Source organism: Lepidochelys kempii, chromosome 1 (assembly GCF_965140265.1).
Source record: "Lepidochelys kempii isolate rLepKem1 chromosome 1, rLepKem1.hap2, whole genome shotgun sequence".
In the NCBI taxonomy this organism is placed as follows: Eukaryota; Metazoa; Chordata; order Testudines; family Cheloniidae; genus Lepidochelys; species Lepidochelys kempii.
This window is the reverse complement of record NC_133256.1, coordinates 340,814,011-340,834,689: the sequence shown is the minus strand read 5'-3', so window position 1 is coordinate 340,834,689 and position 20,679 is coordinate 340,814,011. Positions and strand designations below refer to the sequence as shown.

The 20,679-nt window shown below is 43.1% G+C and overlaps 1 protein-coding gene across 3 annotated transcripts in view; it reads right to left on the bottom strand.

Annotated features, from left to right (window-relative positions):
- SFMBT2 (Scm like with four mbt domains 2) overlaps positions 1–20,679 on the bottom strand; it is a 189,645-nt gene that overhangs the window by 13,493 nt on the left and 155,473 nt on the right. For all 3 annotated transcript variants that reach the window (XM_073328829.1, XM_073328832.1, XM_073328828.1), the window contains 3 exons: positions 14,916–15,025; positions 4,521–4,696; positions 2,136–2,308 (listed from right to left, as the gene is read on the bottom strand). In XM_073328829.1, the coding sequence (XP_073184930.1) occupies positions 2,136–2,308; positions 4,521–4,696; positions 14,916–15,025 (459 nt within the window). The remainder of the gene's footprint in view (positions 1–2,135; positions 2,309–4,520; positions 4,697–14,915; positions 15,026–20,679) is intronic.

The window sequence follows — 20,679 nt, the reverse complement described above, 5'->3', positions numbered from 1 at the left end:
CTGTTACAAGAAATCATATTGCATAAGTGAAGTGAGTTAATAATGACTATTAACTGCACCATTCAGGGGCACACAAATCTTACCACTCCAAGGGTAGATTTACACAGCAAAACCTGTGCATGGCATAGCCTACCTGACCTAGACTGAATCCAGCAGTCATGGGAACAATATCGGCAAAGACAGAGCAGCGTGGGTTTCAGAGCATGTCGTATAACCCTGGCATGGAGCCTGAGTATATACTTGGCTCACTAGCGCGCTCTGAAGCCCACACTTTGCTGTCTTCATTACTGTTGTTACCCATGTTAGCTGGATTTAAGCTAGCTCGGGCAGGTTAGTCTGTGTGCAGCTTTCGCTGTGTAGACAAACCCTAAACATCACCAAGCCGCGCCACTTCCATTTATCTCATTTGCTTAGAGTCTGATCCAAAGGTCATTGGAGATAGTGTAAAGGCTCCCATTGACTTTAGTCCACACCTGATTTTGATGTGTGTATGATTTGGGCCCAAGTCCCACAAACACTTGCTCCTTGTCTACATTCAAAGGGTTTTCAGCTATAAGTATACTGGCAAACCCTCCTAGTGGAGAGACAGGTTAGATGGCAAAAGAGTGCTTTTGTAGATATCCAGTAGAACGTCAGAGTTATGAACCTCAGAGTTACAAACTGACTGGTCAACCACACACCTCATTTGGAACTGGAAGTGTGCAATCAGGCAGCAGAGAGAAAAAAAAAAAAAAAGCAAATACAGTACAGTACTACTAAAAAAAATAAAGGGAAAATATAAACAAAGATTTGACAAGGTAAGGAAACTGTATCTGTGCTTGTTTCATTTAAATTCAGATGGTTGAAAGCAGCATTTTTCTTCTGCATAGTAAAGTTTCAAAGCTGTTTTAAGTCAATGTTCAATTGTAAACTTTTGAAAGAACAACCCTAACGTTTTGTTCAGAGTTACGAACATTTCAGAGTTACGAACAACCTCCATTCCTGAAGTGTTCGTAACTCACGGGTTCTACTGTAACCTGTAACAGTTACCTGAATGAAATAAGCAAAATGCCTCTTTTTGCCAGTATAACTATGTCTACACTAGGGGTTTTGCCAGCAAAGCTATGCCGGTTAGAAACGGGATTTTTTTCACACTCCTAACCAACATAGCCATGTCAGCAAAGCTTTTAAGTTTAGATGAGGCCTTAACAGGTGCTTAACTTTACCCATGAGTAATACCATTGGATTCACATGGTCTACTCATGTGTGAAAAGTTAAGTGTGTGGATAAGGGCTTGTCGACACGTGTTGTTGCACTGGTTTAACTTCAGGTGTTATTTCAAACAAGCTTAGTTAAATCGGTTGCAAAGCCTGGGTGGACACTTATTTCTGTTCAAGAGTAGTTTATCTGGGTTTAGGTGAAGTTGATTACACACGGGTTTAAGCTAAACCAAAATAAGTCACTTTTAAACAGAAATAAGTGTCCACATGGGACCAGTTTAACTGCACCAGTTCACGCGAGTGTGTAGACAAGGCCTATATCTTTGTAGGATTGAGGCCATAGCATGTAGAGTCATTGGGATGGTCTTGCCTTTCACTTGCTCTGTAAAGCACCTAGAACAATTTTACATGCTGTGAACTTAAAATATTAAGCAATAAGTAATTAATAGAGTATTGATACCCATGCTGACTCAAGTGTGACTTATAAATGTCCTTTCCGCATCTAGCATTTGTATTGCAGCACTGTCTCGGAGCGCTAGTCACAGACCAGGACCCCACTGTAGGTGCTAGGTGCTGTACAAACGCAAACAAAAAGACAGCCATTGCTCCCAAAAGCTTACTGTCTAAGTAGAAGACAAGAGACAATGGATGGATACAAACAGACAGACAGATCATCGAGCACAAGAACAATGAGACAATGAGCATGTCAGCTGCTTAACTACGGTAAAACTTTTGTAGGCATCACAGCAAAGCAGAGATTCAAGGAGAGATTTGAAGGAGCACAGTGAGGTGGCTTTCAGGATATGTATGGGGAGCTCCTCCCAAAGGCGAAGGGCAGCCCTAGGGTGCTTGTTGAAAATTTATATTTCTAAAAAGCAGTGTCATGTGTGGAGACCCGTTCTATAGCAAGGCGAATGAGCACAATCCAATGTGTACCTCTGCAGATCCCACAGCGTTAAAATCGACAGCAGACGACCTCCTTTTCTTCTGTACAAAAATGGATTTCCGCCTCTTTCTGCGTCTTGCTGGCTTGATGTGTCCACTTTTCATGTTGTTATTTTCCCCAATTGGAGGCTTAATGATTTTTTTCCTCTTCCCATAATAATAGGCTGGAGCAAAACATACAGTAAAAACATAACCATACAGAAAATCTAGCTTTTGCTTGCTTTATGCTATCGATCCAATGTAATACACCACTACTTCAAAGCAGCTTTCATAGGGAACTCTAAAGAAATCTTGATTGTCAGACAATGTCCCAAGGAAGAATGAAATACCTGGTGCTGTCTTGGCCTATTGTCACAAAATGGGTAAAACTATTAGAATATAGACATCCATTCATACATATTTATTCACTATAGGTTAAATCCTGAAGTCCTTACTTAATACTTAGGCAAAACTTTTGCTGTACATGCTGAGAATTTTGCCCGAGTAAGAACTGAATAAGAATTCTGATCTGTTGCACCACTATAAATCTGGAATGTATCTGCCAAAATCTATGGTGTTGCCCTGGATTTACATCTGGGTAGCTGAGGCTCCAGTTGGGTCAGATCCTGAAGTTCACAGCATGAAAATTACAGGCCTAACTTTCAACGGTGCAGAGAGTCTGCAGCTGCCATCTGCTTCAATGGGAGCTTCCAGCATTCAGCTCTTCTGAATATCATGGCCAAAGTATTTCTTGAGTCAATGCAGCAAATATCTGACTTCTGTTGATTTCAGTGGGCTTTGGCTCAGGTCCTAAAATAATAAATATTTCTCTATGTAACGGTGACTAGTCCCAAACTGCATATTAGCTGTTTTTAGACACATAGGGCCCGATTCTCCTTTCACTGTGCTGTTAGTCAGGAGTGACTCATTTGAAATCAGTAAAATTATACTGGTGTAAAATTCGCGTGAGAGGAGACTGTAACCCAGTTCTACCTTCAGGACCTGATTCAGCAGTCCACTGCTATTCAGCAAAGTTGACTTCAGGGAGGCATGAGCATGTGCTTAACTTTAAGCGAGAGCCTTCCTGAATAAGGATGCACTTGAGTGCTCAATTGGAGCCTCTGCTCCCCAGATGTAAATCTAGGGCCACGCCGTAGATTTTGGCAGACATGCTCCAGCTTTATAGTGGTGCAACAGATCAGAATTTGACTTATTAGCAGTAAATCATGTGGTCCAAAGAAGTTAGCTCCTTTAAAAGTTAGGCAAAATACAGCCTACACAAGATCACCACCAACTGGATGTTGGTGCATAGTCGCGAAAGTAAACACCTGCTACTGCAGAGGTTAAAAGAACAAAGAACGGCAAATAGTGCAGTAACCAACCAAACTCATCTTCCAAGGATGCGTACCGCAGTGTTTTTCTGACGGTGCGGGGTGCACATCCATGGACAGCACAGGAATAAATAGCAGTGCAGATGAGGAGGCAGTAAAGACACAGCTGAAGGGTGTGGGTATGTGCCTGGACCTGCACCAGGTGTGTGAGATCACGCCAGCAGCAAGCTCTTCAAAATGGCACCCCCAGGTGGTATGACCTAACGTGGGGACAGGGCCACACAGGCGGGGAGAGCAGGGGGCAGGCCCACACCTTTCCTGGAACACCTGGTATTCTGGGAATGGCGCGAATGGCCACCCTACTGCTGCGGCTGAAGCCCTTCTCCGGCTCAGGAAAAGATTCCAGCAACAGGGAAAAGCTAGCAGCTGCCGGCTGCTGGAGCCCTGCTCTTCCACAGGGAAAGGCAGCTTCTCCAGCAGAGCCTTTCACTGACACGGGTAGCTACACACTGCAGGGTGGATGCAGCCTGCTTTTCACTGCAGCCTGTAGCTGCACACTGCTGAAAGTGGTGTGTTGTTTAGACGTAGCCTTAATGTAACAGGTGGGCCGAGTTGGAAAATATTAGATACTCCATCTGGCAACCTTTTGTAGACAGAGAGGACACAAAGAGTCCATGGGAAAAAGCAAACACAACGGCAGGCCAAGCAAAGATCCTTGGGGCATGAAGTTGGAGGGAGACCATGGAGGACTGTGTTTGTGACCTCCCATGCACATATCCCACTGTGGGTCTGTCTGGCTTGGTTGCAGGGTGACCTGGTGAGTGCTCAGTTCCCTGTGCTAGAGAGTGCAGGCCTAGGGTGCTGAGAACCAATCGGTGAGCTCAGCCCAAAGGACATGCTGCATTTTGCTGCATTGGTGTTACTATTTGCAATATCTTATGCTACAGGTAAGAAAGAAAGAAAGGTAGGTATCAAATTACATTTATTTTTATGACTATATCATGAACATCCTCCCACGGCTCTGATTCCTTTCTAGCAACAGAGCAATAGTTTGGCTGATACTCACTGTACTTCGTTTTGGTATGAATGGAGCAGTTCTCAGGGCAGACTTCGGCGACCAGCACAGGGCTAAACAAATTTGGACAGCACTCCAGTTTTGCACAGACTCTTCTGCAGAAATCTGCCACTTGATCAGATGTTCGCACAATCTTGACTGTTGCCCTGTATGTTTTCCCTCTGTATCTAGGAAAGAATATTGCAAGATCACACATAACTAATGAAGTAAGAACAGTGGATGCTATAAAACCAGTTCTGCCCTCTATAACGTAGATGATCCTCTCACTGACTTTGGGGCGGGGGGACGACCAATGTACTGAAGAGCAGAATTAAGACATCCTGGTTGTAACAATTGTATTTCAGATACACTAAAATGAGGAAAGGCAGGATGCAGTAAAGCTGGCGGGGAAGGTTACAGTACTCAAGGTCAGAGAGACCACAGGGGTGGACAAGGTTTGGAGCTGTGGGTTTAGGGCATCGGAAGACTGGCTGTTTGGGGAGAAGGTGGGAGAGAAGAGAGTACAAGATGACAGCAAGGTCACAACTGTGGGAGCTGTCAATGGGGATGCTATATTGCATTGCGTTTTATTCTATGGTTCTGCACACTCCCAGTCTGCAGACCCATGGGCCCAGGATTACCATCTCTGCCTGGCATGCTGACAGGCGGTAAAGAGCCGTGAGCAGTACGGACTTATGGTGGTACAGTTGCAAGCACTGGGCGGCTTTCTGAAGAAATGTCAATTCATGGGCCTAGCTGAGACCTGCTTCACAAGCCTCCTCTGCGTGGGTAGGTGCTCTCTGGGGTCACCTGTCTTTTAGGGGGGCCAGCACTGAACAAGATTCTACAGTGGTAGCCACAGGGTGCAGAGATTGCTCCTGCTGGACCTCTGTCTGAGACCATCCATTTCTGCTTTCATCCTGAAGCTCCATCTTCCAAGAGGTTTTCACTCTGAATCACTGTTTGTCTGGGTGGTAGGTACCCCGTTTAGTAATACCACATCATGTGGCTTTTTACTGTGATGGGTTTGACTTTGTTTATTTTCTGGTGTTCTTCATTGTGCCATAATTTAAACGGCTCGTTCAGTACTGGAGGGGCCTGTCCCAAAACCCACTGAAGTCAACAGGAACCTTTCCAATGCCTTCACAAGCATTAGGATCAGGCCCCCAAAGATCCAGATCCTCGAAGATATTTAGGCACCTTGCTCCCATTGGAATCATGGGAGCTGGGTGCCTAAATACCTTTGAGAATCTGGGCCTAAGTATTTTGCCATGAGTGGAGAAGAGTAAATGTTAGAAGAAAAATTCAGCTCTCAGATCTTTGCAGTGGACTCTGCCTCCAGTATTCTGCCTTTCTTCTCTGTGCTTCTTCCAAAGCCCATTGAAGTGCATGGGAGCCTTTCCATTCATTTCTTTGGGCTTTGGAGAGGCCTAAGTGCCTGGAATTCCTAGGGGAATATTCGGAGACTAGACTCTTTCGTTATGGTGTTTTATATAGAGCATTTTTGTGCAATAAATGGCTGAAGGAAGGTAGACTTCCATACCTTGTGTAATATACTGGAGCGGTGAACTTTGAAAAACCACTTGTCCACATAATTTATTAAATAGCAGCGTAAAAACTAGTTGTAAACCGTGAGATACCGGTTTTTAAAGCACGTCTTACACAGTGTGCCTAATGGCAGCAGGAGAGACACTTGAGCGAATGCATGGTAGAGCAGTGGTTTGGTCCTATAAATATGTGCAGAGGAGAGAAAAGTAAAAAGAGCTCACTGGACTGGAACTGATGAAGAGCAAAGATACTGTAGCCAAGATGGATGGGAGAAGGGACGCAGGCAGCATGTGTGACAGCAGCACTGGGGCCAGGAGCTCTTGAACAGGAGGGCAGATGCTACCAGGCAGACTTGGAGCAGAGTGAAGAAAGGACAGTGGGATGTGGAATAAAGGAGAGATGACCAGACAGATGTGAGGAGAGGCATCCTTAAATGACCCATCACTCTAAGACTGAAAGTTATGCCATAACTCAGAGGGTACCTGTTAAAGCATAACTTTCTTCTTTAGTCCAACCACCACAATCCTGTTCTGGAAATGTGGAGGTACTTTAAGATCTGAGCCTCAGAACCATTGCAAGTTATCAGTGTCCGTGATGCTCAGAGGCCTTTATTCAATGGCAATTTAGGGGGAAAACTAAATATTATCTGAACTTTGTTTTTACATAACAATAAGTGATCAAGGGTCAGCAAGGTGCAAATGATACTGCCCATTACTATGCTGACTGCAAATGGTGCTAGGGTATAATTAGCAATGATACAATGCTTTACAGTCACTGTACTTTAGGTACCTAATTCCCTCTGAATTAAATGGCAGTTAGTGCCTAAATACCTTTAAAAATCTGGTCCTAACTCATGAGTACTCCCATGTGTTTTCAAATGATCTGATTGTTTATGCATCTCGAGAGACTCCAACAGGCATGCTGTACAAAATGGAAAAAACGCTCCCTTTCCCCTCCCAAGAGGTAAGAGGACATTACTGTCCCATTGCACAGATGGCATGACTGCCGGGGGAGCAGAGGAAATCATAGTTCAAACAGGTTCTACAAAACCTAATGTGAACAGAAATGATTCTATGGGAAATAACACCAACAGAAACCAGTCCTTCCTAGGGGACAAATTCTTCCAACTTTAATTCATAGATGCATAGACTTTAAGGCCAGAAGGGACTATCAGATCATCTAGTCTGATCTTCTGTGTAACTTGGGCCAGAGAATTTCATCCAGTTACATCTGTGTTGGGCTGCAATAACTTGTGCTTAGCTAAAGAATCTTTTCTGGAAAGGAGTCCAGTTGTGATTTGAAGACATCAAGTGATGGAGAATCTACCACTTCCCTTGGCACTTTGTTCCAATGGTTAATAACCCTGTTAAAAAGTTGTACCTTATTTCTAATTGGAATATATCTGGATTTAACTTCCAGCCATTGATTCTTGTTGTACCTTTCCCCACTGGGTTAAATAGCCCTTTAGCATCTGATATTTTCTCCTTGTGAAGGTACTTCTATTCCTTAAATGAAGTTACCTCTTAATCAGTAGTGTAGTCAAGGGTAAACATCAGATAAACTGAGTTAATCCACTTCTCACTGGGTAAATAGGGAGTTTAGGTTATTTCAACCACTTCTTTTTCTGTTGCTACACCACTGCTCCACATCTTCTTTTTCACAAACTAAACACTCTGAGCTCAAAGTCCCACATACACCACTTAATAGGAGTAAGAACAGCAGAATCTCATCCATAAATAGGTACCATGCCCTGTGGTGCTATGATCCCAAAGAGGACAGCATTGTACTACAGGGCCTGCAAAAGCAAAAAGGTGGAACTAACAAGAAGGAAAAAAACAAAACAAAACAGACCAGTCATTTCATCGTCCAGGTGAGATACAAAGAATGAAGACCCAGGATGGATGGGGAAATACGAATGTGAGTTTTATAATTAAATCTGTCTCGATGACTCAAGTTGTTCTTAGTGGCTACAGAAATGGAATATAATTTTAAACATGATTCTGGTCTTGGCAGTATCTCTGTAAAACAAGATTTATTAATATTTTCCATACATACCACTCTTTAAACCTTTTAACACTAAAGTCATTAATGTAATCTGAACTACCCTCTGACAGCCTCAGGAAAAGACCTACACTGGCTGCAGTTAGAAAACCATTTTTCCATTAGTGCCATTAAAAATATTACAGTTATTGATATTATATTTTCCATCATGATAAGAATCTCATTTTGCCAGCTACTTTTAAGTAATAAGCATCCTGCACTAATAACCTGGGATCACTGTAAGGCTTTAAAGTTCAGCAGTATCAACTGTAGCGTTAAGCTCAGTTGAACAATCTTGCTTTTCTAATTACTTGTTTTACATCTAAAGCCAAAGGAAAAAGAATTTTCAAAGATCCCTACAGTAATGACCCATATAGGAGAATTTACTAGAAAAAACAAGCTAAGGCATCCTCCAAGACATGAAAAGCTTTGTGCTAAATAGATATTTCAAACAGCAGGAGTGCTCAGCAATACTCAAAGCATTAACCGTTTCAGAATTCAGCCAATAGTCCCACTGAACATTGGGGCTAATTTGAATAGTCAACTGACTAGCAAACTTGAATTTCCTTCAACAGTTCTTGGACCCAGCCCCCTTCCTCAGCAAGGAACTCACTGCTTACCTCACTGAAAAAAAATCAACTGAATATGAGGGAGTGTCTTGCAGACACAAAGTACCCACCACAAATACCCCAGGCTAACCCCCACCATCCCTAAGACAAACCGCAGCTCTCACAAATACAGCATGAGCGGATCTGAAGAACATCTGAGCCACTAAATACGAACTGGACCCTGCCCTTCATGGCTGGTGAAATCCAACGCAGACTGGGACTGCTACCGATATAAACCTTCAATGTTTCTATACGAGATCCTGACTCCTTGAAGCATGTGGGTTTTTTTCTAGCAAATTCTCCCAAAAATAAATAATCCTGGATGCCAATGAGCTCACAAATTACTGCCTCCCTTTGTAGGCAAAATCAATGAAAATGTGGCTGTGACCTTACTCTAGCAGCATCTAATCTTCCACCAACATCTTAGACTACTCGTAATCAGGATTCACTCTGGGAGCAGTCCTGACATGGCCTCATCATGGTTATGGAGAGAGGTTACACTTCTGTGCCAGTCCTATTTGATCTATCTGCAGCCTCAGGCGACCAAACAATGCCACTGACCCACACATGGGACCTCACAGAGGTGGATGGTGTAGCTTGAAACTGGTTCTAATCATTTGAAAGTTATCTAACAACCTAGGCCGTTTCCCAATATGCACTTTACACACCCTGGATCATTTTAAAAATGGCCAAATGAAATGTTATCAAAAACTTCCCTGAAAAATATTCACCGTCGGGCTAAGAATCAGCATGAGACATTTTAGCCAAAAGCAGCTGTAATTACATGGGTGAAATGAGACAATCGTGATGCTCCTGAATGAATTCACGCAGAAAAATGGTAACAGACAATGACATCCTATCGCCCGGAAGAGAACATTTTTCACAAATCACTCTATGTCTGACCTCTCAGTCCTCATCCTCAAAGGAAACCTGCACAACGCTTTCAAGAGCCGAGCCTGGGAGCTTAAATTCATAACTTTGCTAGACACTAAAAATCATGGACTGAACAGAGACACTAGATTTATGGCTCATTACAACAATCTATAACCGACTAACCCTCCTTTGTCCTACAAGTACAGAGATATTTACTGTCCACCTTGAATGGCATCTTACCGTGTGTTTTAACTCCTTATGCTAAACAATCTGTTCCACTTTGTATTTAGCTGTGATGCTTGGAGTACATTTCCCAGACCAGAAGAACTCTGTTTAATCTCAAAAGCTTGTCTCCTTCACCAGCAGAAGTTGACCCAATAAAAGCTATTAACTCACCTACTTTATCTCTCTAGTATCCTGGAACCAACATGGCTACAACAACACTGCATGCATCTTTAATCATAACATTATTATTGCTGACCTAATCCCATGAAATATTAAAGCCCTGATTGCAGAACCCGTACATACATTGGTGAACACTTATTTGAGTTGGTAACTCCATGAGCACCAATGGGATTTTTCCTATAAGTAAGTGTTCACTGTTGTCAGTAGCTACCGGTGTGGTGCTCTGCTCTTGTTCGATGATGATAACAGTCGGCTGGGTGCGTGTTCCCTCTGTGTGCTACCCCAGCTCTGTGCAGATAGCGGACACAGCAGACCCCGAGAGAACCCCCAAAGACCACTGACTTTAGTAAGGTACGAAGGCACCCAGCCAGGTTTATTGTCAAACGAAGCACAGTAATAGTTCCCTATAGACTCTACCAGACATACTACGAATATGTGCCCCCGGCAACGGACACAGCTCAAGTCAGTGGCGGGACACTCCACTGCCCCCTACACTGGACGATGATGTGCCCTTCCAGGCCTATTCTTATACAGGTGCAGAACAGATTACTCATCCCTCCTAATGTATTGAGGTGCAGCCTTGTTACTCATTAGGGTGCTGCTTCTCTCCTGTTACATGTTGGTTCAATCAAATCTATCCATCATGTTGTCCTTTTGACCCTGTCTTTAAGATGCACCTGCCCGTTCCATGTTATCTCTGTGGAGTGTTCTGATGCCATCTTGGCATAAGTTCCTCTCATTAGCACTTATGTGTGGCTGCTCCTGCTTCTAGCAGCTCTCTTCTTGCCAACTTCTGTGAGTGGGGCCTGCCTCTGGCTCACAGCCCAGCCTTTGCTTAGCAATGCCTGGAAGTACTTTGGTTCAGGCTTCAGTCCTCAGACTGGGCCTCTAATACAAGAGTTTATGTTTCAGGGACTCATCTTACTACATTCACCAGGGTTAGTGTTCCACAATTGGGCCCAAAATTAGTATATTATGATAAAATTATATAATTATTTAAACAAAAGCAAATTATTTTAAGAATTGCTCTTCTAAAAACCCATTTTGATGGAATGTTAGAATGAAATATTTTATTGATTCAGACATGCATGGAACCTAGAGACAGATACGATCTACTTGATCTGTCTAGTGTACCCCCCTGCCAAGGCAGGGTTGTTGCCCACTGTAAATTTATTCATGTTTTGTCCACTTTGGCTTTAAATCTACCATGCTATGGGGCTTCTACTACATTCCTCAGAGGACAATTCCACAGATTCTATGAGATGAAATGTTTATTATTACTATGTTTTACCATCATATCTAGATGCCCCAATGGAGATCAGGACCCACCCACTATGCACATAATGAAACACAGTCCCTGACCTGAAGAGTTGGCAATGTAAGTAGATGGGATGGAGCAATGAAGGATTGTTACCGCTATTTTACAGATGGGGAACTGACATACAGAGAGACTAAATGACTTGACCAATGTAACCCAAGGAAGTCTGTAGCACAGGTAGGAATTGACGTCAGCCCATCTGCATTTCTGCCAAGTGGCACAGCCCCAAGACCATCCTTCCTCTCTGCTCAGGCTACTCAAAAGTTCTTCCTGACATTCACCCAGCTACTACAATGCTCCAAAGCCACCAGGCTGACCCAGGCCCAGGCTCAAGGATGTTTGTAAGAGGAACTTGAAAACTTTCAACAGTGACACAAGCTTGGAAGATGGGGCTAGCAACAGGCTGCCCTAAAGGGCTGTGCTGCACCTGGGAATCAAAGCGGCTGAAGAGAAGTGACTGAGAGAGAGGAAGCAAAGGGCAGCAGACCTCAAATGCCAATCGTGCCCCGGCTTCATCTCCTGGCCCTGCTGTTTACGCCTGCATTATTTGTGGCAAGGACTGTCGCATGAGAATTGGACTTTTGAGCCACTTCTGATGCTGCAGCACCCTATACAGGAACTAAATCGCTTTGGGGTTTAGAGCATTGTCTTCTAACTTCAGTGCTGTGCAGGAGATAAGAACCTGTCCAGAGCAGAAAATATTTCCCCTGATGATCAGGGCAACTGAGCACCGGCAGCTCCCGTTGACCCCCGCAGGGATTCTGAGCATGGAGGGCTTAGGCGATTTCGGGGGAGGGATAGCTCAGTGGTTTGAGCATTGGCCTGCTAAACCCAGGGTTGTGAGTTCAATCCTTGAGGGGGCCATTTGGGGCAAAAATTGGGGATTGGTCCTGCTTTGAGCAGGGGGTTGGACTAGATGACCTCCTGAGGTCCCTTCCAACCCTGATATTCTATGATTCTATGATCGGGCATGACATTTCTAGCTTGTCACACCATTGTCACGGAATACTGATGGCGGGTGGGGCGTGACTGATCTCACTGTGTGCATGCATCCTCTTGTACCCTCCAGATTCTTTGTCTTCTTTGCAAGGCTCTTGTAATTCATTCTGTGACGATGGTCGCTGCTGACAGCAGAGTAAACTGAATACAGGTTGCCCGGCTGCGGAGCTAATTTATTCCTGGCGGCCAGCTTTCAGGCTGGTGGGAAGGCAGCCTTCGTTTCCCTCTCCCCCAAGACAAATAGCAACACCATCAAGATCTAAGGAGTTGTCATTTAAAATCAGAAGGAAGGTGGTGACGGGACATGTCACACTACAGCACGAACATTCCAGCTGGCTGCAGAGCTGTCATCATTAGCAGTCTGCTCGAAGATGCCATTGTGGTCCAGCGTTCTTGAAACTTGGTTTAAACACACATACTCTCGCTCAGAGCAGCTCTTTAGGATTCAGAAGTGGCATGGGCTGTCATATCTGATGCAACGTGTCGTGCGTCGCCTTCAGAAATCTGCGGCCTTTGATTTCACGAGTCTGATTTTGATTCTGTTCAGCCAGATGCAATAGAAATATAGGCAGAAGCCCAAGCAAACTCAAAATGAACAAAACCAAAATCAAACCAGTCTTGGGGCTTGTCTACACTACCGCATTGTAACATACATCGCTCAGGGGTGTGGAAAAGCCACTCCCCTGAGCGATGCAGGTTACGTCGACTTAAAGCATCTCCCGCTGACATAGCTTCCAGCTCTCGTTAAGGTGGAGTAATTATGCCGACGGGAGAGTGCTCTCCTGTCACCGTAGCGTGTCTTCAGCAGATGCACCGAGGTTGGGCGGTAGTGTAGACTAACCCTTAGTTTGCAGGTTCTTGGGGCTTTAATCTGACAGTGTTTTTATGAGATCTGGACCATGGCATTCCATACACTTAGTGTATGGATGGGTGTAGAAGACACAACTGCTATCTTGTGGAAGGAATGTCAGTCCAGCTCAAATGTTTCATTGTGTCACCCTATACAGGCTGAATTTCAAAGGGCCTATAAGTCCTACTACTCCTGTTTTAAGGATCTGATTATGCACATACTTCTACACGGGAGCAATTTTGCTCAAGTGAGTCATCCCACTGGATTCCAAATGGGACCATTCAGCGGCAAAGTCTCTCACAGGCTTAAATGTTTACAGGATCAGGCCCTAAACCTGGACAATCATACCCTGGTTTTCAGATGTGCTGAGCACTCGCATCACCCACTGATGTCAGGAGGAACGGCAGGAGCAACGCACCAATGAAAATCAAACCGCTTAAATCTTTCTTTTTACCGAATTTTGAAAAAAAAAAAAGTATTTTTTCTGACATTTTGCATCTGCCAAATTCCAGCTGATGCAAAATTTCAGAGAGATGGGAATGTTTTCCAGTTGTAAATATACAAAAAATATTGTGCATTTTCAATGTAACACAAGCTTCATTTGAAACAGGTTTCATTTTTGCTCCATAGAAGAGTCCTATTCCCTTAGATTAAAATTGTGTGAGAAAACCACTTCTTTCTTGAATTCACAATGAAATACAAAAAGCTAAGACTTTTGAGTAGTTTTGCCTTTCTGACCATGATTCTTCCTTGGGCCAAATGATACAAGCTCAGCGACTTTAGAGTAAAAGGTCCTAAATTCTACACCTCACAATCCGAGTAGAAAATAGCTAACAACCGTGGAATCTGTATGGCCAAACATTCAATACAATAGCAAACCATAGCACTGTATTTCAGCACCAACTATTTCAATACATATAACAATAGTGTTCAATACTAATGAGGGAGAAACAGATGAATACAAACAACTGTCTACTGTTATATAAAACAGGCAGAAATGCATAGACTTTAAGGTCAAGAGAGACCATTACATCATCTAGTCTGACCTCTTGTACAACACAGGCCTTAGAATTTTACCCAGTTATTACTGAGCCCAGTAACATATGTTTGGCTAATCATCATCTTCCAGAAAGGCATCTAGTCCTGATTTATATACTACTTCCCTTTGTAGTTTGCTCCAATAGCTTATCACACATACTGTTAAAAATATATGCTGCCTAATTTCTTATCAGAATTTGTCTGGTTTAGCTTCCAACCACTGGTTCTTGTTATGGCTTTCTTTGCTAAAGGGCCCTTAAATTAGAGATTAAAAATAGTAAATTTATTTTATTTTATGAGACCACAAATTGGATTAGTACCATTTAATAATAGATGAAGTTTACATCAAAACAGCATTTCATAAAACTCAGCACTTGCTGAATCAACACTTCGATCTGGTTTTCCCATTGCAAGGTATTTCTCAAAAGGGCTGGTCGAAAAGGATTAAAATTGGAAATTTTGATTACTTTTTTTTTATCAAAATCTTCCCTGCTCCCCAAAATCCCCCAAACCAACGTGAAACGAAATATTCAAGAAAATTTTGTTTCAGTGTTTAAACTGCTATAGAACTGGTACAAAAAATTAAAAAAAAAAATCAAAACATTTTTTTGGGGAAAAAACCCCTAAATGAAAAATGTCATGAAAATGTCCTTTAGTTTTTCCAACCAGCTCTGTTTATTCAAAATGGACAGTAAATGAATGAGTAGGTAACACTTGGAAATACTGACTTTGCCTTGAGTGTTTCCTCCTGAAAATTCCACTGTGGGTCTTCTACTAACTGCAGTTCTCGGAGGACGCTCCCTGGTTTGTAAGCGGCGTTGATTACCATGCTAAGAACCTAATGAAAGACAAAAGTAAACACTGAAAGCTTTAATAGAGCGACCACATAGTCACAATCCTCATCTGTGCACTCGCGTAGCACCTGGAGGCACCAACTGACTCAAGGCCCCTTTGTGCTAGTCACTGTACATATCACTGTATATATTCACAACGACAGGGGTCCCTGCCCCCATAGAGATTACAATCTAAGAAGTGCTTTAAAGATAATCCAGGTGCTGTCAATGTGCATGTTAACATTCTATGGTATTTACATGATTCTGTAGCGGGGGCGGGCGGAGTTGGTTTTAACACGCTATACTTAACACCCACACTTGATCCTTCACGGATGTGCAACTGACTGTAAGCATATCTACTCCCCACCCCCACCCTACAGTGGTCGGCTTCAGACGTTATTACAAGAGAGAAGCTGATAATATCATAATAGCATACGGTAGAGATTATCTCCTGCATCCTTTCCAGTCATGGGTAGGGCCCTACCAAATTCATGGCCGTGAAAAACGTGTCATGAACCGTAAAATCTGGTCTTTTGTGTAATTTTGCCCTATACTATACAGATTTATGGGGGAGACCAGTGTTTCTCAAACTGCGGGTCTTGACCCAAAAGGAGGTTACGGGGGGGTTGCAAGGTTATTTTAGGGGGATCACGGTATTGTCACCCTTACTTCTGCGCTGCTGCCTTCAGAGCTCGGTGGCCGGAGCATGACGGCTGCTAACCGAGGGCCGAGCCCTGAAGGCAGCAGCGCAGAAGTTAGGGTGGCAACACCATCCCATGCCATCCTTACTTCTGCACTGCTGCTGGCAGCGACTCTGCCTTTAGAGCTGGGCTCCTGGCCAGAAGCCGCCGCTCTCCAGCTGCCCAGGTCTGAAGGCAGCGCTGTTGCCAGCAGAAGTAAGGGTGGCAATACCATGACCTCTCTGCAGTAACCTTGAGACCCTCCCCCCAAAAAACATTTTGGATCAGAACCCCTACAGTTACAACACAGTGGCATTTCAGGTTTAAATATCTGTAATCATGAAATTTATGATTTTTAAAATCCTATGACCATGAAATTGACCAAAATGGACCGTGGATTTGGTAGGGCCCTCGTCTTGGGAGCTTGCCGACATTTTTGGAAACCAAGCTGGATACTTTTCAGTCATGAATTTCACTGAATGCTGCAGATTACAGTGTAAAGCAGGCATAATTTGAATAGCCTGGCTGGTTTGCTTATTAATGGAAGCAAGATATTAATTCGTTATTTGACCTTTGTAGATTTCACAAGATTGCTCGTTAAAAGAAATGAACTTAGAAATACCCAAAAGAGGGTCTAATAATAATACCACCAGGTTCTTATACCATGCTTTTCACCTACAGATCTCAAAGGGAGAAAGGGATCATTATCCCCATTTTACAGACAAATCCATATGTTCTCAGCCAATCAGTGGCACTGGCCTGTGTGACTCACAGCTATAGGAGTCGAATAGCCTTTTAAGGGCTCCCAACTTGGCTGGCCTGCATAGCTGCATCTACAACACTCACCTCTTTTGTGAAAGCTCCCTCATTTCACTTCCAGCAGGTACAGAAAACACAGCAATGTGAACACCAGTGCTCAGTTCACACTGACACTCCCATCATTGCGACCACCACCACAACCGCACTGGTGGTTCTGAAACAATGACAGGCTTTCCTCAAAGACCTAATGTAGGCAAGGCCAATGGCAGAGAAAAGCCACTTGGGATGGCTGCGAGCAGTCCCCAGTATGGTTCAAGGATGCTCCCTTCAGATATGCTAGGCTTGGCATCTAGGCTTCAATTCAGCAAAGCACTTAAGACTTAGATGTTTTGTTGAACTAAGGCCCTACCCAGCCTGTGTCTGAGATGCCTCATATCTCCTTCTCATGAATATGTCTTTTATATCCAGCACCAGCTCGGAATAAACAATTGCCTGTTAGAGAGAGAGCTTGATCAACCTGAGTGTGGCCTCCCTTACTTCCTAATGCCGAGGGCTACTGAATTGCAGAACAGGGTCCCCAGGGCAGTGGTGGCAGCCAAACTATTTGACATATTAAAAACTAGACTGGACACAGCACTAGAAAATGTAACCCGGAAAAGTGAACAATCCTGCACTGACAGGGAGATGGCCTTTCCCCCTTCTAATTCTTATGACAGCCTATAGGGAATGAGGCATGTCAATGTGGTAACAATTGCTTCTCTTGTATTTCTATCTGCAGGTCACCCACACATAACAGCATGGTTGCTGTGCTGCAGCATTGTCTTCTCCTTTGCATGGACTTTGCTCTCATTTGCTTCATGAGGAGCTGCCCGCTCCTCATGCTTCATCAACTGTCTGATTGTGCCCCTGGGAGTCTCTTGATGTTGCTGATTCCCATTTGGACCTGGAGCCTGCTTCTTTTGGCACAGCTAGACACTACTCCATCCATGAATTTCACAAATCAAACCATTTTTTCATAGATATTTAGGTCAGAAGGGACCATTATGATCATTTAGTCCGACCTCCTGCACAACGCAGGCCACCGAATCTCACCCACCCACTCCTGCAAAAAACCTCTCACCTATATCTGTGCTATTGAAGTCCTCAAATCGTAGTTTAAAGACTTCAAGGAGCAGAGACTCCTCCAGCAAGTGACCCGTGCCCCATGCTACAGAGGAAGGTGAAAAACCTCCATGGCCTCTTCCAATCTGCCCTGGAGGAAAATTCCTTCCCGACCCCAAATATGGCGATCAGCTAAACCCTGAGCATATGGGCAAGATTCATCAGCCAGATACTACAGAAAATTCTTTCCTGGGTAACTTGGATCCCACCCCATCTAATATCCCATCACAGGCCATTGGGCCTATTTGCCATGAATATTTAATTACCAAAACCATGTTATCCCATCATATCATCTCCTCCATAAACTTATCGAGTTTAATCTTAAAGCCAGATAGGTCTTTTGCCCCCACTGCTTCCCTTGGAAGGCTATTCCAAAACTTCACTCCTCTGATGGTTAGAGATCAAGAACAGTTCAGTCACACAGGTACCATTCCTGCACCCTTTCCCCTCCATGCGTTCACAAGGACCATGGAGCAGGTGAATAACACATCTCGGTTGTTCAGCAGTTGTAAGGGGACGGAAAGCTCATTAGTTAATCCATAGACAATAACGCTTAGCACTCAAACATTAACTGATCATCACACCACCCCTGTTTATTTTCCCCATTTTGCAAACTGAGACAAAGCCATTATGGGCCAAATCTTCAAAAGAGCTAAGTTCATGAAAATCTGGCCACTCATTTTGATATCTAAATGGAAACTGAGCTGTTTTGAAAATGTGTCCCTAAGTGACTTGCCCAGACCACACAACCTGTCAATGGCAGAGGGAAATGGAAATGAAGTATTTGATCACCAGAAACAACATGTCCTGGAAGTGAAAAGACATTCACTCTGTAGTACAGAAACCTGGTTAAATAGAGAGCTCTGATGATTACATTGCGGCATAATGTTTCTGTAAACAAAAGCGCACTGTTGTGATGATTATTGTTTTATCTCCGGTATGCACATGGCAATGATCTGTAAACCTGTTCAAAGCTTCCTACCTAAATAAAAAAGTAAGAAAGAAAGACAGAAATCAGGCATTTGTGGCATGACTGACTCACTTAAACACCATTGCCTTGATCACCTATTAAAGTGATATTTGCTCTAAGTTTGCAGTGGGAGGGACTAGGTTATGGGCACAATTTCTCCCCCCAAACAGAACACAGTTCCACTCAGAACTGCTCAGAACTCTCTGGCTTTTACCTTAGACACCCAATTTATTTCAGTCCTGTACAGATGCTAACAATACCAGCGTTTTTGCTCTGAACTGCCTTGTCTCCACCATGACTCTTAGTAATCTAAGCTCACATTGGAAAATAATGTTTTGACAGGATAATCATTTCCCTTTGGGGGGGGGGGGGAATGCTTTAGCTTTGTCTCTGTGTTTATTTCCTATTTTAAGTCCCTTGGCTTGTCACTAACCTTCCAGCAGGAGTCCATTACTATGTTAACAATGTTCTCTTCCAATGACATTATCTCTTAATCTCACACACAGTTCAACACTATGCAAAATCATATACTTTACTTCTTGGGGGAAAGGGAACTGGGTTTTAAAAAGTTATGTGAATGTCATCTGAGGTGGAAAGTCATTCACGTAAAAGAGACAAGACCCTAAAAGGTATTTAGGAATCTAATTCCCATGATTTCAATAGGATCTGTGCTCAAATCCTGATCTCATTCAATTAAACTTCCACTGGTTTCAGCATAGCTAGATATGATCCAAGTAACTAATTTTGGGAAACTTTCTTGAATCCACATGTATTTCTCTTTCACTATGCTTTCCAACGCCAGTCAGGAAGGATTCAGTTTTTGGCCCATGATGTCATAAATACATAGTCTATGACAATATAAAGCAACTGTGTAAACTGGAATAGCTCAGTTGAAGTCAGAGCTACAAAGATTTACTGAGGATGTAGCCCACACTTGCTCCTATTGAAGTCAATGGGAAAAACTGGCTTCACTTGGAGCGCCATCAGATCCATAAAGCTTATACAAGGTACAGATAGTACAAACGCCATATCAGATAGCTCATGATAACTCCATCCGCCTTGCTCAATCATATGTTTAAAATTCAGTCTAAACGGCTTAATTCTCTGAGCACCAAGACTGAGACATCTGTTTTAATTATGCAACTTCGCCATGCTCCTAAATTTTAAATTAAAAAATGAGTGCAACAGTTTTACATTTTTTCCTCCTGTTTTTCAAATACTGGCTTAGTCCCTTTTTGCATGTCAGGAGAGGAGAGTCACCTTATGCCAAAGTCCAAAACCAACTAAACAACATTATTTTTTTTTAAACAGTGAGGGTAATTAATCTCGGAAACAGATTATCAATGAACAGGGTCAATTATCCATTACTTGGAGTCTGTAAAAGGAAATTGGCTGTCTCTTGGAAAGAGATGCCATAGTGCAAGCACAAGTTGATGGACTAGGTGTAAGAATCAGTGGGTGGAATTTTATGGTCTGTGTTATGCAGAAGCTCAGACTAGGTGATCATAATGATCCTTTCAGGCCTTACAATCTACTAAATCTATGAATTGTTAAGCAGAGTTGCTGTTAAAACAGCTGTCATGTCCCTTATGTACCCTTGCAATGTGTTTGCCCAGATTAGACCCTGACACTGCAGTATTCAACACACTGGCAGTGATCTGTTCAATAAGGTTATCTTTAAGACACCCCCTACAGGAATGCCTGGACCTGCTACCGTTACTGGTATATCCTAACAGCACACAGTCATTAAGGGCTCTGCACATAGTTCGTTCTGTGAAGGCAGTGGTTCTCAACCAGGGGTACATGTAACTCTCGGGGTATGCAGAGGTCTTCCAGGGGGTACATCAACTCATTTAGATAGTTGTCTAGTTTTACAACAGGCTACATAAAAAGTACTAGTGAAGTCAGTGCAAAATAAAATTTCATACAATGACTTGTTTATACTGCTCTATATACTATACACTGAAATGTAAGTACAATATTTATATTCCAATTGATTTGTTTTACAATTATATGGTAAAAATGAGAAAGTCAGCAATTGTTCAGTAATAGTGTGCTGTGACACTTTTGATTTTGAAAGGAAGTAGTT